General features: G+C 30.7%; 2 protein-coding genes across 3 annotated transcripts in view; both read right to left on the minus strand.

Annotated features, from left to right (window-relative positions):
• Positions 1-427: 427 nt before the first annotated feature.
• Positions 428-1,009, minus strand: LOC108550959 (uncharacterized). The gene is made up of 3 exons (XM_017904927.1): positions 949-1,009; positions 775-819; positions 428-687 (listed from the first exon to the last, which is right to left on the minus strand). Exons 1-3 carry the CDS (start codon positions 977-979, stop codon positions 428-430), a joined length of 336 nt encoding a protein of 111 aa, XP_017760416.1. The 5' UTR covers positions 980-1,009.
• Positions 1,010-4,686: 3,677 nt separating this feature from the next.
• LOC108550966 (uridine phosphorylase 1) overlaps positions 4,687-20,501 on the minus strand; it is a 64,685-nt gene continuing 48,870 nt past the window's right edge. For both annotated transcript variants that reach the window (XM_017904941.1, XM_017904940.1), the window contains exons 2-6: positions 16,222-16,345; positions 9,772-9,933; positions 6,957-7,142; positions 6,252-6,584; positions 4,687-5,002 (exon numbers count right to left, since the gene is read on the minus strand). In XM_017904941.1, coding sequence (XP_017760430.1) covers positions 4,820-5,002; positions 6,252-6,584; positions 6,957-7,142; positions 9,772-9,933; positions 16,222-16,345 — 988 coding nt within the window. In that variant the 3' untranslated portion in view covers positions 4,687-4,819. The remainder of the gene's footprint in view (positions 5,003-6,251; positions 6,585-6,956; positions 7,143-9,771; positions 9,934-16,221; positions 16,346-20,501) is intronic.

Genomic DNA, 20,501 nt, shown 5'->3' on the forward strand with positions numbered 1-20,501 from the left:
TCATTTTTATTTTATAATTTAAATTTGTTAATTTTTAATTTTTAATTTAATTTTTTCGTTTTATAATGTATTTATAGTTGTTGCAAATTTTTAATAAAATATAAAAAAATCCTATTAAGTTAACCTTAGTTTTTAACATTTCATATTGTACATCATATGAAAATATACATATGAACACCCCTTACCTACAATGACTCATTTACAAAATCCTAGTTTTTGAAACTTAACGAAACTTAAATTTTTTTTTCAACCGTTTGTTGTTCATATTTACATGAAAATGTTGTTTGACGTTAAGTTAATAATTAATTAAAAAAATATTGAAAAAAACCGATAGATGTAACGATATATATATACTGATACGTTCACATAATAGACTATAAAATAAACAATATTTATACAATAAAAATTAGGCACAAAATATACTAGCCTAATGACCGTGGTAGGCCCGAAAACATTCTGGGCAAAGCCCAATTACTCCCCGGTGGTCAGGTGGACAACCATCGCAAAAATATTTCGTCGTCTTTTTGCAATGTCTGCACGTTTTCCTCTTGTGTCTCCCAGGGTTCGATGTGGAAGGATCGGAACAGGATGGATAATGCAGAATGGTAGGATTGTCTTCAATATCTTCTATAGACTCTGAGATAGACGTCTTGTTGTCTTCGCGGTCCGTTTCAAGTGTAGATCGAACTAAAAATTGAAAAAGGTCTGAATTTCTTAAATAGAATAATTAATAAAATAGAAATGCATAATTGAAAATTTTATCGTAACTTTTACCACGATTAAGCTTTTTTCGTGTTTGAAATGGTTTCAAAGACTCTTCTGCAATGAAACAAAAATATGTAATTAGTAACATAAATCGTGATATATAATGTAATATATATATATATAATTCTGATTGAAAATGTTTGTCAAAGTATCGGTAAGTAAATCGTACAGAACATAATTTACCATCAGAACTAGATAACCTTTCACGTTTCATTTTCAAAGGTATGTAACAAGAGAAATTTGTTTAACAATATTCTGGGATAATACACTAAATATCGACTTCTTCGCGGAACCGAAGCCAACAAGAGTGACTACAAACAATATAGAAACAATACACTAACCGTTAAAGAAGTGATTATGGCGAGAAGCGATTGAATAGGAAAGTCTGAGGAATGGCATCTCGATATCTGTATCGACCTCGTTGCACAAGAGCTCCCTTCCCATCGATACATATATCGACCTCTCGCTAAACGTGTTAAAACTTCAATCGTGTTCCATGAAAATAAATTTCTCCCTAAGTAAATTAAACGATTTATCACGCGTTAAGTTTTACTTCGTGTTAATTTTTGGATAATTGAAAAAAAAAAGAAAAATTATATAACAAAATTTTTATAATCATTAATATAATTATTCACTAAATTTCACTAAATCAATTGTGAAAATTTGGGATTTCGTGTATCACTTAATATTATCGGTGCAATTAAAATGAAAACTAATCTTAATGTTAATTTTAATGATTAATACAGCAGAATTACATAAAACACAATGCATGGTATTAATTTCTTTTTTATTGTCCTTTTATAACATAGTGCACAATAAATAACGTTATATATGTAATATATATAATACATATACGATATTATGTATATTATATATATAATCCATCTGTCACAGTAATCGATTCCTAAAAAGACAGATTAGTTATATCATGAATAGTGTTGCATATAAATAAATACGTTCACAGTGAAAGGACAGCGATAGCTGGATAATATTAATGAACTTACGGCTAAACACCTTTCTCGTTGATATTGTATCGATTAGATAGGAATTTGATAATTTAAAAGATATTGAGAACAGTGAAGAATTTCACGAAATAGTAGGATATGAATAAATAGATGATAAGTATCGACGATACGTCGATGTAGGCATATGTATACGACCGAGAAAAGTCATTTAAGTTGAATACATGTATGTATAATAACATTTGGTACTCCATGTAATATTTCTCATTAATTTCTTAATACGCATCACAGATATGTCGTTGTTTATAGAAAAGAAAAACATAGTGGTAACATTGTGAACTTAACTTATACATTAATTCTAAAGTAGGCAAATCGAAATAGCATAGTCTCAAATACTTAATCAATGGAATACGTTCACAATACAGAATTATAAATAAACAATTCACATTATCGTACAAAACAATTACGCATACGTACACGCATAAAATCAAGAATAAAATGCGCGTTCTTTTTTTTTTCTTTTTTTTTTATGTCACTCTGTTTGTTACTATCGAATAAAAGGATAATCTCAACTCTTTAAGTTCTATCGTTCCTAAATTACGTATCTGTATAGTTTAGGCTGTTCTCAGAACATTGAAATCGATTGAAGACACTTTATATGTCAAGTAGTAAATTTTGCAATTGCATCAAAATTAGACATCTCGCTTTATGTGACAATCGTTCTATAAATGAGGCTAACTGATCGGTATATGTAACTGATGATTAACAAACTCGATTTCAAGCTCTGTTGCTTATTCTCCGAAAGTTTAATAATACGGAGGTAATTTTTACATTCGGCGTTCAACAACGTCAATGAAGGTGTATCGTACAATTATATAACATTGCTAGCTACAATATAGTAAATATGATACAACATGGGAATCGGTAATCACAAAAATATAATTAACATACCGAAGTACCATCGCGTGGAACTTCGAGGCTGAACTATGATCATAACACCAACAACTTTTATTAACAGTTACCATGAACTTTTATGCGGAGTTATACAATAAATATTAAGCTTGTAGCAATTGTGCGTATCAAGTGATACACGTATTGATGTGTCAACTCCTTTTCCCAATTGTTAATCTCAATATTTAAGCATTTGAACATGTTAGTTTAGCACAAAAGTATCATAGAAAAGATTTACAATGTTTGTCAGATTTTTGTAACTTTACAATCGTTATTGCAACAACAGTAAAGTAAAAAGTCAAAGTTGTTCTTAGTACAATAATAAATAAATTTACGAATGAACAAATATTATGATTAATACATTTATTGATTGACACAATTCACTATCAGTTGACACGATTTACTTAAAATTTGATACATCTAGCAAACATGATAGTGTTCTTACATAAAAAGTTCATTAAACTTTTTAAAGCGTTGAAAGTTTATAGCAAGAGTGTAAAATGAACTTTCATTAGGTGCTTCAATAAATATATGGCTTGATCAGTTGAGAAATGTTCGACATTGAACAGATTTATAGAACACAGAGTTTATGGAACAACTGTTACAAATTTTGGAACTAATCTTAAAATAAACATGTTTTAACATATTCTATTTACGATTTCATTATTTCGAAGAACCGAAAATAATCGCTATAATTTCTTATTTACGTTCGTGAACAAAATATTTTGTACATGTTTATAGAATAAGCCTTTACAGATCGTCATTATAATAGTGTATAATAATGCAGTGCTTATTTATGTTTAGACGTGTGATTAGCTTAGTCAGTGTGTTAGCTTAATCAGTTACCAACGTCTTAAGTTTATTCCATAACAAGAGTCGACATATCTTTTAATCAACAAATCTATATTGAGATACAAAAACACACACAGTTTAAAAATATATGTAACATGGAATTCTTACGAATAAAGCTTGAAACCGCTAATTAATAACATTAACTACGTTCATTTTTCTATTTAAACTCCTTACGAAGGAGTTTTTAATTCTGTTACTTTTGTGTTGGGGGAATTGTAACTGGTTTATGGCCAACAATTTTAATACATTTATTGGTCGCAAAACTTTAACAAGTTAGAAGATTGAGACAGGATTAAGAACGATACTATTAAAATAAATTATTCTTCGAATTTATTATTTGGCACTAGAGAATATAGTTTCAATACTCGAAACGAAAATAGTGTCCAAAATCTTATTATCTCCATTATTATATTTGTATTTTCTTTTTTGAATTCCTAATCCAATCTCAGTTGAACTTTGAATGTAAGGTGACTTTATGTGTTCCATAATGAACATGGAATACATATATAAGAACCCCAATCACATCATAAATGTTAGCTGAACGAAAGCACATGCTATTACTTAATTATGTAGAATGTGCTACTAAATTTCTAATGAACTACTAATACATAGAATCTTAACATTATTGAGTAAGGTATTTCATATGCCCTTAAACCACAGTTAAAAGAATTAGCAGTTTCACAAAATTAATAAAACTGCGAGCACCACAGGCCTACAATAAATCGTTCAGAGATCCGTTGTAGAACTTCAGCGCTTTTTGTACAAAATTTTTGAAGATTTGTATGATACTTCTGTATTTCAAACAATAAGGATATTTTGGTCGATGAATGTTAACTTTTCTCACATGTTTCTGCATATGATTATGAACGTAATCTAAAATAAAACTTTCAAAAAATACACAGATAATAAACATGTAAGGTTTCCTAATATATGTTTATAATGTACATGAATTTTACTTTTGTATATAAATTTTTTCCAAGAAATTCTTTTTACATACATATATAAAACCTACATAATGAAGTAAATAAAAGTTTCCTTTATATATATAAAAAAGAAAAATGAAAAAAAAGAGACAAACATTTTTATTTCACATGTTTGCTACTGACAATGATACTTTTCTTGTTACTTAAATGTATATAAATAAATAAAACGAGGTCCGATCAAAAATTTAATCGTTGGTAAAATCAACTGTTCCGTGCGTTTTTATCATACTTTAACAGTACACTTTTCTCTTAACAAGATCCGTAATGGATTTTCTTGGCAATTTCTTCAGCCGATATGTCTTGTATTTAATCGTAGTTTTCCGATTCCTGTTGTACCAGTTTGAACCGACGCGGACTCTTGACACACATCGATCCATGGCCATCTACAGTGAAGCGACCTTTTCGTTGAAGATATCGAGTTATATAACGTGCAATTAACTGTTGTGGTCTGAATTGCCATTCATTTAGGACTTCTTTTGGTGCCAGCACCTACATAGACAATGATGAACTTAAAATAAATGATTGAATAGCACATTTTAACATTATCGTTAATGTCATATATATTTCATGTTAAAATAAAAATAAAGTGATTGTTCCATCATGGGACACAACATAGAAGACACCGTTACGGTCTTCTAACAGCCAAATCTCAAATGCCGAAATAACTGGACCCCTAGAATTTCCTAGTTTACAATTCCTTCAATTTACATTTTTGGAAAATTTCTTCTTATCCGTAGCAAGAAATTAAGCGGAAAGTCTACCTATGCTAAGCAGGACACCCACGGTGACATGAGACCCGAAATGACTCCGACACACAAGGTCCAACAAAGATAGACTCGTATGTATATAAGATTACTAATTGATTTCTTTCTCTGCGACTACCCTACCCCACGTGAATATAACATAGCATACGCGATAGCATAGAGACATCTATATATATATATATATATATAGAGAGAGAGAGAGAACTCTTTAAGTCCACTGTGTAGGTATGTACTTTTTACAACATATTAATCTAACGACCAACCCTTTCCCACTGCTAATGCCGTTAGAACTTTTGTGTCAAATCCCGATTGAAATGCGTATATATCCTCATAATCAATGCCTCTTTTCTAAAGCCCTTCGCTACTACTTGGCCTTTATACCTTTTGATTCCACTTCCCGGATTTGTTACTTTCCTTGTAAATATCCATTTACAATCTATTGATGTTACATTATATAGTAATTCCTCAAGTTCTCACACATTATGTCTTTTAAGGATTTCACCTCTTCTTCAGTCATTACTTTAAATGTCAGTCATTGTATAAATCATTTCCTAATAATACCATCTTCATTTGATGATTTCATAGATAGTTTGTACTATCTAATTTATTTATCGTGCAAGTTTTAGCTTTTGCACTTATATCGTTAACACGTGATTCCTTTACGACTTTAAAATTATATATCACTCCATGTGTTGTACTTACAACCTCAAAATTACTGGACCCCTAGTTATTCTTATATTTAAGCTATTTCTTAAAAATTAATATATAATTAACAATACAAATGTTATATATATATACATATATAATTTATAAATTTTGTAAACAGATACTTGTAAACATGGAAAGAGACAAATAGTACACTAGCAGACCAGCTTCAAAAAACTGGTGCATTTGAAGATTCCCAACCTTGTCGATACTTCCACTTAAAAAAAAAATCCCATGTTTATTATACAAAAATATAAAACAGAATATACCTGATCTCCTTTGAGTCGATCTAGCAGTGTTACACAGACAACGGCAGATTTAATACCCGCGTGATGTGTGAGAGCAGCGAATGATAGGCTTTCCATTTCTATATTTATTACGCCAGCTTTATACAACTTGTTTAAGTAATCCATTTTATCATTTTCCGAATACTCGCAAAATGCACCGTCCATACGTCCCTGTCCTTCATAGAAGTCGTAAGTACACATCGTTTTACCGACCAAGGTATCATAAGGGTCATCACGGTGCGCTAGTGCCTTCAGATCACGAGCTAGTTGCCGATCGAGCTTAGCAGGCCTTCTTATCATTTTTCCCAGGACAGGCTGAAATAATACAAAAATACAGGTTAATATAGGTTCTTTTACAAAATCTTACAAAATGAGTTGATTGTATCAGCAAAGATAGTAATAAAATTTACGTTATCACACAATTAAAAAAATATTACAAGGCGTTTCCTTCGTCATTTCAAGTATTCCAAACCTTTCAAATAACTTATATTATTTTATCGCAGCTTGACTTTTATTTATTCCAAAGTTCTCTTTGATCCTTTTGCTTTATAGCAGTTTACATTTATCTCTTTTCTCAGCGTTATTTTAAATACAGAATCAATTAAAAAATGGACGTAGCGTTTGCTGACCACTGAATATCTTGGACGAGAACCTCTTTTCGATTTTCCGAGTGAGATATCAACTTACCAGTTCTAGGTAAGACTTTAACATTCCATCGACCGCTTCCTCGGAAATTACCACGGTACCTCCTTCAAGGCCGATTCCACCACAGGTACCAATCCTAAAGAATATTGGATCCTTCACTTTTGCGTGGTACATCAGTTTAATCACTTCGTGAAGTAAAATTCCAACCGATGGAATGCCCATTCCGTGCTAAAAATAAAATTCACACGTTAGATATATTCTCAACTTAACGATTATTTAAGCTAAATATAAAGCGTTGAAAATAATTAAAAGAATAACTCGTAGGGCGTTTGCTCTGAACTTTGCCGCCCAACCATCTTGCAATAAAGTATCGCAACGTCTTTTCGCGCCACTAACGAAGATGTGACCTCTCTCTGTAACTGCGCAAGTTATTTTGTGCTCTCCCGCGTCATTGAATGCGGTATCGCATTACACGGATGATCTGCATAAAGCGTCGGTAAAAAATAGTCTGCTTGACCGACCGTAACTGGTGCATGTAGATATCCATGGAGGAAAAGAAGCGTATGATTAACGTGAAATGCAGGACTCGAAGTTTTCCTTTCGAATGGAATCTCGGTTTTACTTTACGGCTCAAGCGTGAGGCTTGCAGTCGATCAATACTTTTTACTATTACGGTAAGGCGAAAGATCATGTGCTATATCTTTTTTCATAACTCTGAACTATTCTTCCCTTTTATTTGTAGCAGTTATTGCGACATGAAATAAAGTTAGAAATTGTAAAAGATTTATGAGCATATACTGAATACGTGGTTATAAAAGAACTGAATTAACAGAAAATCTTCTAACTTAAGAAACGATGGTATATACCAAAATTAAAATAGTATCTTCAAGCAAGTTACTTTGAAGTTAGTATTATCTATCTATATCTGATGTTGAGGCAAAGGAAAATAAATATACGTTATCAATATAAATAGCATCGATGATACTTATTTAATTAAATAGAAATTCTTTTAATCGGTAATTCGTATAATCAAAATTTGTATCATCAATGTTCCACCATATTTAATTTCCCATGCTTAGACAAAAGGTACCGTTAACTATAAAAATGGTCCAAGTTAAAAATTCTAAAGAAATAATTTTATCGTTTCTTTTGTGTTATCTTCATTCACATTACAAAATAAAATTTCTTGGTAAAATAGCAAAGAACTAACTATTTAAAGTATCTAACCTAAACCTCCTTTTAATATTTCGAAACGAAATATACATTGCTCAGACAATTTTCATAATTACTGTGGTAAATATAAAAATGCAGGTTTAAAAAGTTAATTAATTGATTTGTAGATCGCGTGTCAACTAGAAGGAAGAAAAACCCAAGAAGAAAGTACAGAATCGCATAAATCTAAATACTGTGTAATAAATAATACGAAGTGTTACGACTACGTTATAATGTCCTGATTGGGTAATGATTGTCTGCGCTGCGACTCTAGTATAATTTCACGAGCAAGTATGGATAAGTAATGATCATAGAGCGTGATTGAGGTGCATGCCACACGGTGATACTACTTCGAGCGAACTCTTGTTCGGTAAGAAACGTTCCATTGACCCAATTTAAAAATTTGATCCTCTCTGCACCACGTTTATCGATGGAAAATTCTTGAAAAATTGGGGAATGCATATCAAAAACGACCATTGTCAATTTGTTTAAATAATAACGCTAATATAGTTGGTATTATAATTGGTATCACAAAAAGCGACGTATTTTTTTTATTTATAATACAGCAAGACCTCAATTAACCGAACTAATTAGAGTGTCAAGAAAATTGTGACTATGTTCCATATATCTAATATTTTATCTTTATGAAAAATAACTTTATTATACATACGTATATATGTAAAAGTGGTATACATATATATCAAAAATATAATCATGTTTTGATTATGTATTACACATTTATATTCTAATGGTTACCTATTTATCTTGTAATTATTGTATAATCATATTTTTCTTGAACTCTTGTGTTTTATATATTTTTCCAATTTTTCTAAGATGTCACATTGTAAATTGATTTTTAAATTCATGGTTTTGCAGTATTTTCTTCTTTTGTACTTTATGCAATCTGAAATATGTTCTTGCTGACGTTCCTGCCCTAAATGTTCTAAAAGAGTAGGAATATAGTTTTTCAAATCAACCCTATTTTTGCTATTCTTTAATCTACCTTTAACATTTAATATAATAAATATTAAATATAAATACAAAACAAAATATTAAGTATAAAAAGTAACTAATCTGATGAAACAATACACACACAGTGTGACATGTTTAGAGTACATTAGACAGGTGTATATTTATTTTCTCTTTGTATTGTCCAGATAATCGAATAATAATTCCAGATAAATAGATGTTCGGATAATCGAGGTTCTACCATGCAGAATGTCAAGAAACTTTGGTCAAGGATTCTACCATAGGTGCATTCTTGATCCTCGGATCAGTAGAGATCTGTGAAAACAAAATTATCGCAAAATTGACTTTCACCTTGGAACTTGCAATCCAAATTCGCTATCTAATCACATTCTTATCGTATTATATATTCTTATGACATTATCTTATCACATTATGATATTCTACTCCGTATTCGAAAGGACCAATGTTGCCACAGAGGACACAGCAGAAATCTTGCATCTTCTAATAAGTACAAGAAAAATTCGTCAATTCCGTGAAAAGAAGCTAAAGATAGTCGAGGATTATTTCTCCTCTTGAAAAAAATCAGTGAAATTGACAAGGGTCGTTTTTGAAATGAACCCCTTCAACTGGTACAAGACCAATATTGTTCCTAAGGAGCAGTGTCAAGTGTACTCACACTAATTGAAAGAACAGGTCCAACTTTGTACATAGCGTAACGATACGAATACTGGCTAATATCAAGGAGTGTCGTTCCGGCCGGAAGCTTGTGGCCTATTTCCTTCATTATGTAATATGCAAAGTCTTCCATGCGTTTTGGTGTTCCTCCCAGGCATACGAACTGCAAAACAAATTATAGAATTAATTATACATACGTTGTCGTTTTAATTGAATTAAGCTATTTAAGATTAACCCCGATATATGAGCCGTTCACTGCACAAATCGATTAACTCCACTTTTAGAAAAATCTTAAATTTAAGTGTCAAAGCACTTGGCATAGTCATAACTTTTTATATTTATAATAACTTTCCCCGATAATTAAGATTAACACCATCAAACGACAAAAATTTGGTGGCCACTGAATAATAAATAATTTATTTCAGAGGTCACTTTGATTAACTCCGTACTCTAATGTAAATCGTTGCAATAATGCAACTCAAATGCACTAGCAAACCATGAATGACAACGATGAATTTTTTAGTGCCGTCTTATCAGAATTTAAGTAAAATTTAGAAAAATTTAAATTTATTACTTTTTTCGCTTGCCAAATCAATTAACTCTTCCAGTAACATAAAAATGGTAACATTACTAACGATTACCTTTTGGCTATTTTTTCTTATAAATTTTATATACCGTTAGATGAAAGTTACATTTATATTTATGCATTCTACAATATTTATTTCGATTTAAATTATAAAGGGAATTTTAAAAAACAATATACATTACTTCATTGCATTTCTCCACTTTTTGTTTTATGGAGTGAATAGATAGATATAGGGCAAGGTTTTCTAAATAAAAAACGTTCAATTTTTGGTGCTCTGTTACCCTATAGTAAACATTTCCTCGTATGAGAGTTCTTTTAAGGAACGAAAAAATTGTTGGACCTTTGATCGTTGATCCTACCTCCTCAACGTCATTTTCTGCCTAGAAAAAAATTGCTCTGTGTGCTACTCGTTATGTTCTACATACACGCAAACTTTCATTAGAATCAAAATTTCTGGGTTAGAGAATTCCTTTGAAACATAGCCTTCGAACACTTTCGTGAGCCATTATTTCTAGAAACTTACTACATAAAGTTCGCTTATGGTTCAAAATTATTATTTTTAAAAATAGCTTAATTTTAATATGGGATGAGAGTATATATTTTTCGACTATAGGACTTAGTTTTGAATATGTATTAATTTTAAAATGGAACTAATGTCACTACCAAATATTATTTTAAAAATATCTTCTAAACCAAGGATTGCTTGTAATAAATAGCTTATTGTCAGTGTTATAGAGAATATGACAAGCTGTATCGTTTAATACATCAAAAAATATGATTCTATAAAAAAAAAAAAAAAAGTAATGAAATTGACCTTCATGTGCCCTTTACTTAGAAAAAACTTACGTCAAATTGTGTTCATGGAAGCATTCAACTTTTGCCTAAAACAGTTTTTAATGTCATCAATAGTTTCGAAAATATACGACTGGGTCTATTTAAAAGGGGCACCCTATGTATAAATATAGCATTGATTAAAATATTGAATGATTAAATATCGATTATTAATAATAAATATTGAGTATCAATTATTAGTAGATGTCAATAATCATTAATTACTAACAGATATTATCAATTACTGATGATATAGTATTATTAATAGTTATTATTCACGAATAAATATAACAACAGATCTCGTCAAAGGAATACCTTTTTCCACAAATTTACTCGAAGTGCATCAGCACTCATGCTACAGGTGCATGTGAACCAATTCCTCGTGCATAAACACTTTTCATGCTGGACCTCCTTTTCGACATGATTGACTTCGAAAATTTGTCTCCTATTACTTCTACTCGATTTCAAGTTTATAAATATCGATAATGCAAGCAACAAACAAAGCCTGACAAAGGCGAGCCAAAATTAAACAATTTGATTTTTCCATTCTATTTATTTAAATAATTATCTATTTGTTTTATCTATACCTCATGCATTTCATTTATCAAATTGTACCTGTATTGTAATTATTTTTAAAATTATGTGACTCTATTAATTTATCTAAGCCTGATTTTATTAACAACTGTAATTTGTTTAATTAACTTATTATTACCCTATTATTACCTAACTTATTATATTATTGTTTAATTAACCTATTATTAATTTAATAGTTAATTGTAATAATTAACAATTGTAACTATTCGACAAAAATGGTTATTGCACAAAATATAAAATAGTATCATTAAAATTAATCTGTTACGTTATTAGTAGAAATTTTACAAAATAAAATTTATTTTTCAAATTCCTCAAATAGTCCTTTTTATCAGCAAAATTAAACTTCGCTCGTAAATTAAATTTGAATAGCTTTTTTCCATACTTTAACTCAAATAGTTACAAGAAAATCAATAATTACCATACAGTAATTAAATAAGATTAAATAAAATATACGACTTAATATTTTTGAAAATATTATATCTGCTAAACAATTTAAAGTTACTTGCAATTTATATTTTAATATTCCTATCTGAATATTCCCATAGCTCGAATAATTAAATTCGTATTAATCATTAATAACTAAACTAACGATTAAATTCACACGAATTACTTATACATAACAAAAGATCAGAATAATTATAAATACACGCGTTCAAATAAAATATGCAATTTATGTTTTAATATTCCTGTCTGAATATTCCCATAGCGCGAATAATTAAATTCGTATTAATCATTAATAACTAAACTAACGATCACACGAATTACTTATACATAACATAATACACACGATCAAATAAAATTCACGACAGAATATTTTTAAAAATTATTCTTTCCAAGACGATCGCCTTTTCCCTGATTCAACACTGTTTCGCATAGACACGTTAAAAGGCCGGTTAAATCGTAAAGTGACTGAAATAAGACGAGCGAAACTTGTCCGTTCAATGCTGTTTGTAATTCGTAACAGTGGAATTGCTCTTTCCTTAAATGGAACATACGATTCCGTAGCTCACAGTTGCCATGCAACTGCGCAAAATAATACCTCGAGGATTACCACCTCCGTGTAGCCGAGAAACGCGCATAGAAGTTCGGCCATTGTTCTATTTAGGTCACGAAACACTGTACTTTCTTTTAATGGCGAACCCCTCATTGATACTCATCCCGTGAATACGTTCCATAGACGCGGTTTCGTTGATAGCATGAAAAACAACGCGAGAAAGAACGCGTACTCGCGATTCGTGCGAGCGTTTATGGAACGCGACGGTAGTTGGCGCTGCTGAGTTAAACGCTGGAAGGTAATTTGTTTGGAAATCGCGAAAGAGATGACTAGTCCTTTCTTTTTGATGAATCGAAGATTTTCTTTTAACACGATCACTACGATGAAAGTTTATGTTCTTAGAATGGCAAAATAAAATTTTTATTGCGATATACCAGTGTTTCTCAACCGATTTATCGTGACTAGTGGGGTGTACAGGATCACGAAAATATCGGAATTTTGATGCTTAGAATGGAATGGAATCGCAAGTATTTCTGGAAATCTCGAGAATTTTCGAGATTTTTTGAAAATCTTGGAATCTTGGATACTTTTAGGATTCTTGGAAATTTTGGGATCTTGGATACTTTTAGAATTCTTGAAAATTTTGGGATCTCGGATATTTTTGGGATTCCTGATTATATTCGGGATCTCGGATATTTAGGGAATTTTGAATATTTTCGGGAATCTCAGATATTTTCAGAAATCTGAAACATCATCGGAATCTCAGATATTTTCGGAAACCTCAGATATGTTCCGGACCTCAAATATTTTCGGAATCTCGGCCTAATCTCGAGAAATATTTCCATGCCATTCCGATCTGACATTTTTGGGATCCTGCACATCCCTAACCGCGACACACTGTACCGCAAGAATTCTATCACAGTTTCCCTAGTGATAAAAATATACAATATTTTGTCAAATACGATTCGAGTACTACTCGATCACTATGACGAAAAAATTTATAAAAATCGGTATTGAACATCTACCATGTAACATATCTACACGTTTGCTAGCTAATTAGAACAACAATAATGTTTATATATAATTGCATCCTACCAGTTGTGAACAAAATTGGAAAATTGCATGGGTCAGTAAATTTGCATAAAATTAGTTGAGTATTGCAATATGCAAATTGCATACAGTAGGCGTGGACGATATAGTGTAGCATGCTGGTAAAATCAATGAAGCCTAAGGAACACAAGTGTTTGACTTTCGGAACAATAGTATAAGACATTTAACAGGAAATAGGACGCGCTAGAGTCAACCAGGGCCGTACAATGACAATTTGGAACCAGTTCTTCTACTGCTGGGTATTATCGACAACTATTTCTCAAAAATCAAAATTCCTTTAAATATTCGAAATACTAAATTTAATAACCGTAAATTAATAACCACGAAACAGTTATTCACAGTTAAATATAGTTAAATACACTGATTTACAGCGAATAATATAATAGCTAATTTAATGATATATTTATACTGGAATATACTAGCAATAAATCAAATAATATAATAGGTAAATAATTTATTTATTAAATAATGAATAAATTTATCGCGATATATCGTTTCACTGCAATTAGGTATAGTATAATCATTTTTCTGAGAAACGAAATTGTTTAAGAATTGCTACCATCACTGCTTTCCTCCAATTATAGGGAAACACTGTGAATTCGCACGCAGTTAGTTACATAAGGCGAGTCCAGTAACTAGGCCAGACTATATCTCCGCTCCTATTGAAAGTAAATTATGGTATTATTACTATACAGGGTGCTCGAGTTATTATTAGCCAACAATATTTTTAAAAACTATTGGGATCGGAGAAAAACGAAAGAGGGAAAACTTTTACAGTTTCTTATGGCCTCTAAGGGTGTATGCCAATTTTCCATATTTACTATCATCCTTTGAGAAGTGAGGGAGACTTTTAATTCTTTAAATTGAATATCGTGTATTTGTTTATATTTATTTTAATTTGAAAATTAAAGATTTTTATAATATTCTTTCTGTAATTATTTATCATTTTAACGTGACATTAAATTTAACATTAACTATAGTATTCTCAGTAATCGTTATAGGAAATAACAATTATAGAAATTAAAATCAGAAAAGATAGCAACTTTGGTTATGGTTTTAAAAATCTTTGAAATATCGATGCTTTATTAATTTTATTTTGATATGGAATGTATAATATTTATTTTGCCCATAAGATTATGCGATGGTCATGGTATGCTAGGTCTTTGAACTCGTCTCGACACGGGCTATAATACTATTAAATCAAAAATATAAAGTGCCATTTAAAAACACGAAGGTGACCTTGACTTTTTTACCTAAAAATCATTTTCTTAGATTTAGTAATATTGGAACATGTAGCCCATCAAACACTACAAAAATTCTGTCTGAAACATTTTTTAATTGCACCACTGGAAATGCTTTAAAAATGGTGACAAAGCTTATATGTGTATACAGGGTGTTCGCGCTAAATACTATTCAGCGATTTTTTCAAAAACTATTATAAATAGAAAAAAGTGAGAAAGGAAAAAGTTTCATCACTTTTTATCATCGATAGAACAGTGTATATCAATTTTGCATATTTATATTATTTTCCGAGAAATAAAGGTAACCTTCAATTTTTTAAATACAGGGTATCCCAAAAACATGTATACACACTTTGCGTGATTATAAAAACAGAAAAAAAGAAAGAAAATTAGAAAGAATAAGGTGTGTATACGTTTCGCATTAAAGTGTGTATACGTTCTTTTGGGACACCCTCTAGAATGCCATATTTTTTTATGACATATGGAAGTATGTGTCAAGACGAGTTCATTCGTGTACTGTATGATGACCTTCGAAATTATAAAAGATTGGGAATAAATAAATTTTAACGTGAACACTATGTATATAAAATTCGGTTTTCTTGGAAATGGAGCCCCCTATGAAAAAGTTTTGTTCTACATTTTCGACTCAGTTTTACACGAGGAATTATCGCCTTACTAATTATACCACGATTTTCGAACACACTGTACAGAGCCTGCGCGATCTCGGTTAGGTTCATTCGTCGATTTGACTTTGAACGGGACAGATCAATACTATAACTAGGGTTGGTCCGAGATGTGGAAGGGTGGACAGTGGTCATCGACCAGTACCATGGACTAGCTGATGACCATTGTCCTCTTCACGCATGCTCTACCGCGAGATAAAAGACACGTTGTTATATTAATTTGATTCATAATTATGTAAGAACAAAAAATTATTTAACGAGCTATAACATAATTCTGCAGCTTCCTCGCGTTTCTCGCGTATTGGAAATTTTATTAGAAATCTTTGTACGGAAAATATCAGCTAGATAGACGGTGAAACAGTGAATGGGAAATGGGAAGAAGTTACGTAAAGAATTTACTACTTTCATTTACCTTGACATCTCCAAACATCTCGACGAGATCGTGGGATCCGCTGCCCAGAGCAAGATGATATAATATATCTTGATCCATGAGCTCGATATTTGGGTTTCGAAGGCGTACGGATCCATCGCTGTATCTGTAAAAATTCCAAACGAGAATGATATATTAGAAAAGTGCAATTCTTATACTTATTATAATATTCCTATACATATTCGACTTAAATAAAATCCATAAAACTCAATTTGTCCTATTATTGTATATTTAATTTAAATAAAATACATAAAACTTAATTTGTCCTATTCTTGTTTATTTAACTTAAATAAAATCCATAAAACTCAATTTGTCCTATTTTCTCGTTTATTTAACTTAAATAAGATCCATAAAACTCAATTTATCATATTCTTGTTTATTTAACTTATATAAGAAACATGAAACTCAATTTATCATATTCTTGTTTATTTAACTTAAATATGATCCATAAAACTCAATTTATCATATTTTCTTGTTTATTTGACTTAAATCAAATCCATAAAACTCAATTTGTCACATTTTTGTTTATTTAACTTAAATAAAATACGTAAAATTTAAATCGTCAAAATTTTGTAAATAAAACTGTATTCTTCATCTATACTCGTTAGTGTTTATCGATTAAAGCGATTATTTGCGATTGCGATACTGTAATCAATATGACGACATTGAGTTTCTATTTGTAGTTTCTTTTACGCACTTATTTATTAATAATGTATTAATTTAAATATAAAGTACGATATATAAGGGTATAAACATCATAAGATATTACAAAATATTGATATATTTAAAAATAAAATTTTAAAAGAAAAATAACAAAATATCGTAAAATGTAATAAATAAATAGAATAAAATTACAGAATATTGCGAAGTATTATAAACGAAATAGAACCAAACGTAGCTCGAAAAAAAAGAAAGAAGGAAACGATAAAGGGAAAAAGAGAGGCGAGAGAAGAGAGAGAAAAAAGAGGAAAATTAATTAACCTTCTCTTTTTAAGCAATTTCAACAGAAACCTGTCAGTCTCTCTACGAAATAAAAATATCCAACTTCGCATTCATGCGACAGGAGATATTCACGTCACACGCAAAACCGAAAAAAAAAGCTAAAAACAACACAATAACTGTAGGTGACAGAATTTCATTACGTTTGTTTGGCGTGAAAATCTGATGCAAACTCGGTGCACGTCCGAAACAAAAGCGGTACTATAGTTGCACATTATGAAACACTATATCGCATGATTATACGCGTGTGTTCCGTCATCGAACAAATAAATGCCACCATATAAATTTTTCATATGTACTGCACGAGTAACTCATTTCCCAAATCCATTAACTCAAAATTTTAAACGTAGTTGAATATGAATGGAAGTACTTTGGCACTAAAATTTTGAAAAGGAATGAATCACTTTGATTTGTGAACGTTGCGAACTCAATATGACGTTGATCCATACTATCTTTGTGAGTAAAAGCACGTGTTCCTCTCATGACTCACATCGCTCGAATCACTGCCAATTCGCGACTACAATACTGTGCATTTAATTGGCCAACGATCTTCCCGCTAAACTGACCACAAATTATCCCCACTTAGTTCCTAGATGGTTCTCTGCATTACCTACAATTGGTATCGGTGATGACTCATCTCGTAACGAATTATCGAAATTAGAAAAAATAATTTTCATAGTCGTCGCTTAATAGTTGAAAAATTATTTTAGCCATCTTAGCAAGAGTTTTGCGATCAAAATAATACGGAATATAATCTCTTCTGAATCAATTTTGAGTTCCTTAACCTCTCAAGTGACAGTAATAGTTATATACCGAGTGAAGTAGGTCATTCACGTATGGAAATACACTCCTGCATGAAAATATTCAAGTGTATACATTCGCCTTTAACAAAAGACACATGTACTTTAAATTGAAATGCTTGAAGGAAATCTCGCGATTATATTGAACTGGAAAATAATTCAATTTTATGGGTAATATTCATAGTACATTTATCACAAACATGCATGGTTGGTAGATAACAAAAGATTCTTAATACAATATATTATATTAGCTGAAAACATCATCAACTGAGGAATAAAAAATTTCAATATGGTATTTATCTATCCTTTGTGTGTTATGCAAACTTAAAACGCTATTGAGCACACTAGCGCCACCATGACTCATATCTACAATAAATGTACTGTAAGGGTCGTATATATCATATTTTATTACTTTATTATTTTATAAGAATTGAATATATATTGAATATATATTGAATATATATAATGATATATATATATATATATATAGATATGTACTAAAAATGTACTATAAATGTCACATAAATGCTTGAATTATTTTCTACTTACTAGATATACTACATTCTTTCAAATACTTGATTTCACATAAATATTTCTTGCTTACCGGTTAATTACCGAATCAAAATTTTTAAAAATTTAGAGATACCATCTTTTTATTATTTTCATAATATTTTAATATCCATGCATTTATAAAATTCAACTTTAATTTCAGAATATGCAAAAATAAAATGGCCGAAACAAGTTATTTTTTGATCTATTTAATAGTTCTATGTATTATTAAGTTCGCGTTAGATGAACGGCAATATGGCGGCAACTTCAGAGAACGCAAAGAAACCGCGTATATCAAAACCGTATAGAGGGTGTCTAAAAATATTGGGACCAAACTTTCTCTACGTGTTACTGAAGTTAATTATAAGAAGAAAGTTTATATAAACTTATCTCCGAAAAGGATTTATTGGAAAGATATAAGCATTCAAAAATTTATGAACAAAATATTTTTGATAATTATTTTAAAAATTTTCGAACATTTCTCATGTCACGAAAAATCACGAATATCTTTAAAAGCTTATATCCTTTTAATAAAATATTTTCTGACGTAAGTTTATATGAACCTTTTACATCTACTTGATCTTAATAACACTGTAGTCCAAGTTTGATCCCAACGTTTTTGGACACTCTGTATACTCGGAGAAACCACTGTATCGAGTTTTCACGTAGTGTCAGGTATCATATTGAAATGGAGATTAGAATGTAATGAAGTATTATCGTAATTAAATACAGTGCAGATACGACTTGTTGGTTACATTGTCTGATTGCGGATTATCAGTATTCTTATTATTGGCCAATACACGTCCACAGGTGTAACGGGTGACGCAAAAATTTCGAATATCGACATGATCGTATCGTTAACCATTTTCGCTGGAAAGACGTGTCACGCACGCCGTAATGCTTTTGTCACAGAGTCGCCAACGACGTGGTATACACGTCGTTAGGCAATTGTTACAGAAACATTGGACTGTTCTGGCACACGCGTCTATTAATTTCTTGCTACCGCAAATGGTCAAACGTTTGGTCACCTATGTTACCTAAATTTTTGTACATCATTTCGAGTTCTCCGACTTTTGACGACGGTAACGAATTTTCCTGAATCTCAAAATCGAAAAATCGACGCAGTGAAGCTTCGTGTCTACACTTGTTTGATCGTGCAAAGAGTGCTTCTCCGAAATTCCTCTCGTCATGGCAGATTGTCATGAGCACGTGAAAACTTATCGCCAGGGTCGTATACAGTGCGTTACAAAATGGCAGCACATCATTTTCGGCATTTCTTGAGGAATTTCGAAGTAGCATATACTGACAAAGAAAAATCATAGTAAGTCAAATTTGATTTTGCAAGACTAGGTTAGTATTATACAATGTGACGAAAGTATTGGAAAGAAGGACTATCTTCGGAATATTTTTGTAAATATAGCAAAAATCGATATTTTTAATTTATTTACTATATTATTAAGGGCTGCATAATGTTATATTATTAAAATTTTCTCTTATTTATAATACTGTTTGTTTATAAATAATACCTACACTATCGTTTTATCTCTTCCTGTGTTGTTAAAGAAGATACACAGAGTGTGGCACCTAACTATCTCTATAGGCATCTATATAGGTAATTTAATTAAATATTCAGGTGTTATTTCAAAAGCACCAGTGGTCGATTGAAACCCAATTTTGAAAGAGAGAAAGAGAGAGAACAGGCAGATCCTAAACGTAAAATATATGCCACTGATATATAATGATTATTTAAACAATAATTTAATAATTAAATAATTATTTAAACAATATAGTAGATTTTTAAAATAAAAATATTAATATTTGACTAGAAATAAATAATTAGATGCACGATTTACTTCATTTTTGCCTAGAAAAGATTATTCTCAGTTCCCAGCACAGTGAGAAAACTACAATACT

Source organism: Eufriesea mexicana, unplaced genomic scaffold (genome assembly GCF_001483705.2).
Source record: "Eufriesea mexicana isolate 0111107269 unplaced genomic scaffold, ASM148370v2 scaffold3519, whole genome shotgun sequence".
NCBI lineage: Eukaryota > Metazoa > Arthropoda > Insecta > Hymenoptera > Apidae > Eufriesea > Eufriesea mexicana.

Coding starts and splice junctions, on each gene's coding strand:
- LOC108550959 (XM_017904927.1), bottom strand. CDS start 979: ATGAAACGTGAAAGGTTATCTAGTTCTGATG. Junction 820..948: donor AAGGTTATCTAGTTCTGATG/GTAAATTATGTT, acceptor GTTTCATTGCAG/AAGAGTCTTTGAAACCATTT. Junction 688..774: donor ACGAAAAAAGCTTAATCGTG/GTAAAAGTTACG, acceptor TTCAATTTTTAG/TTCGATCTACACTTGAAACG.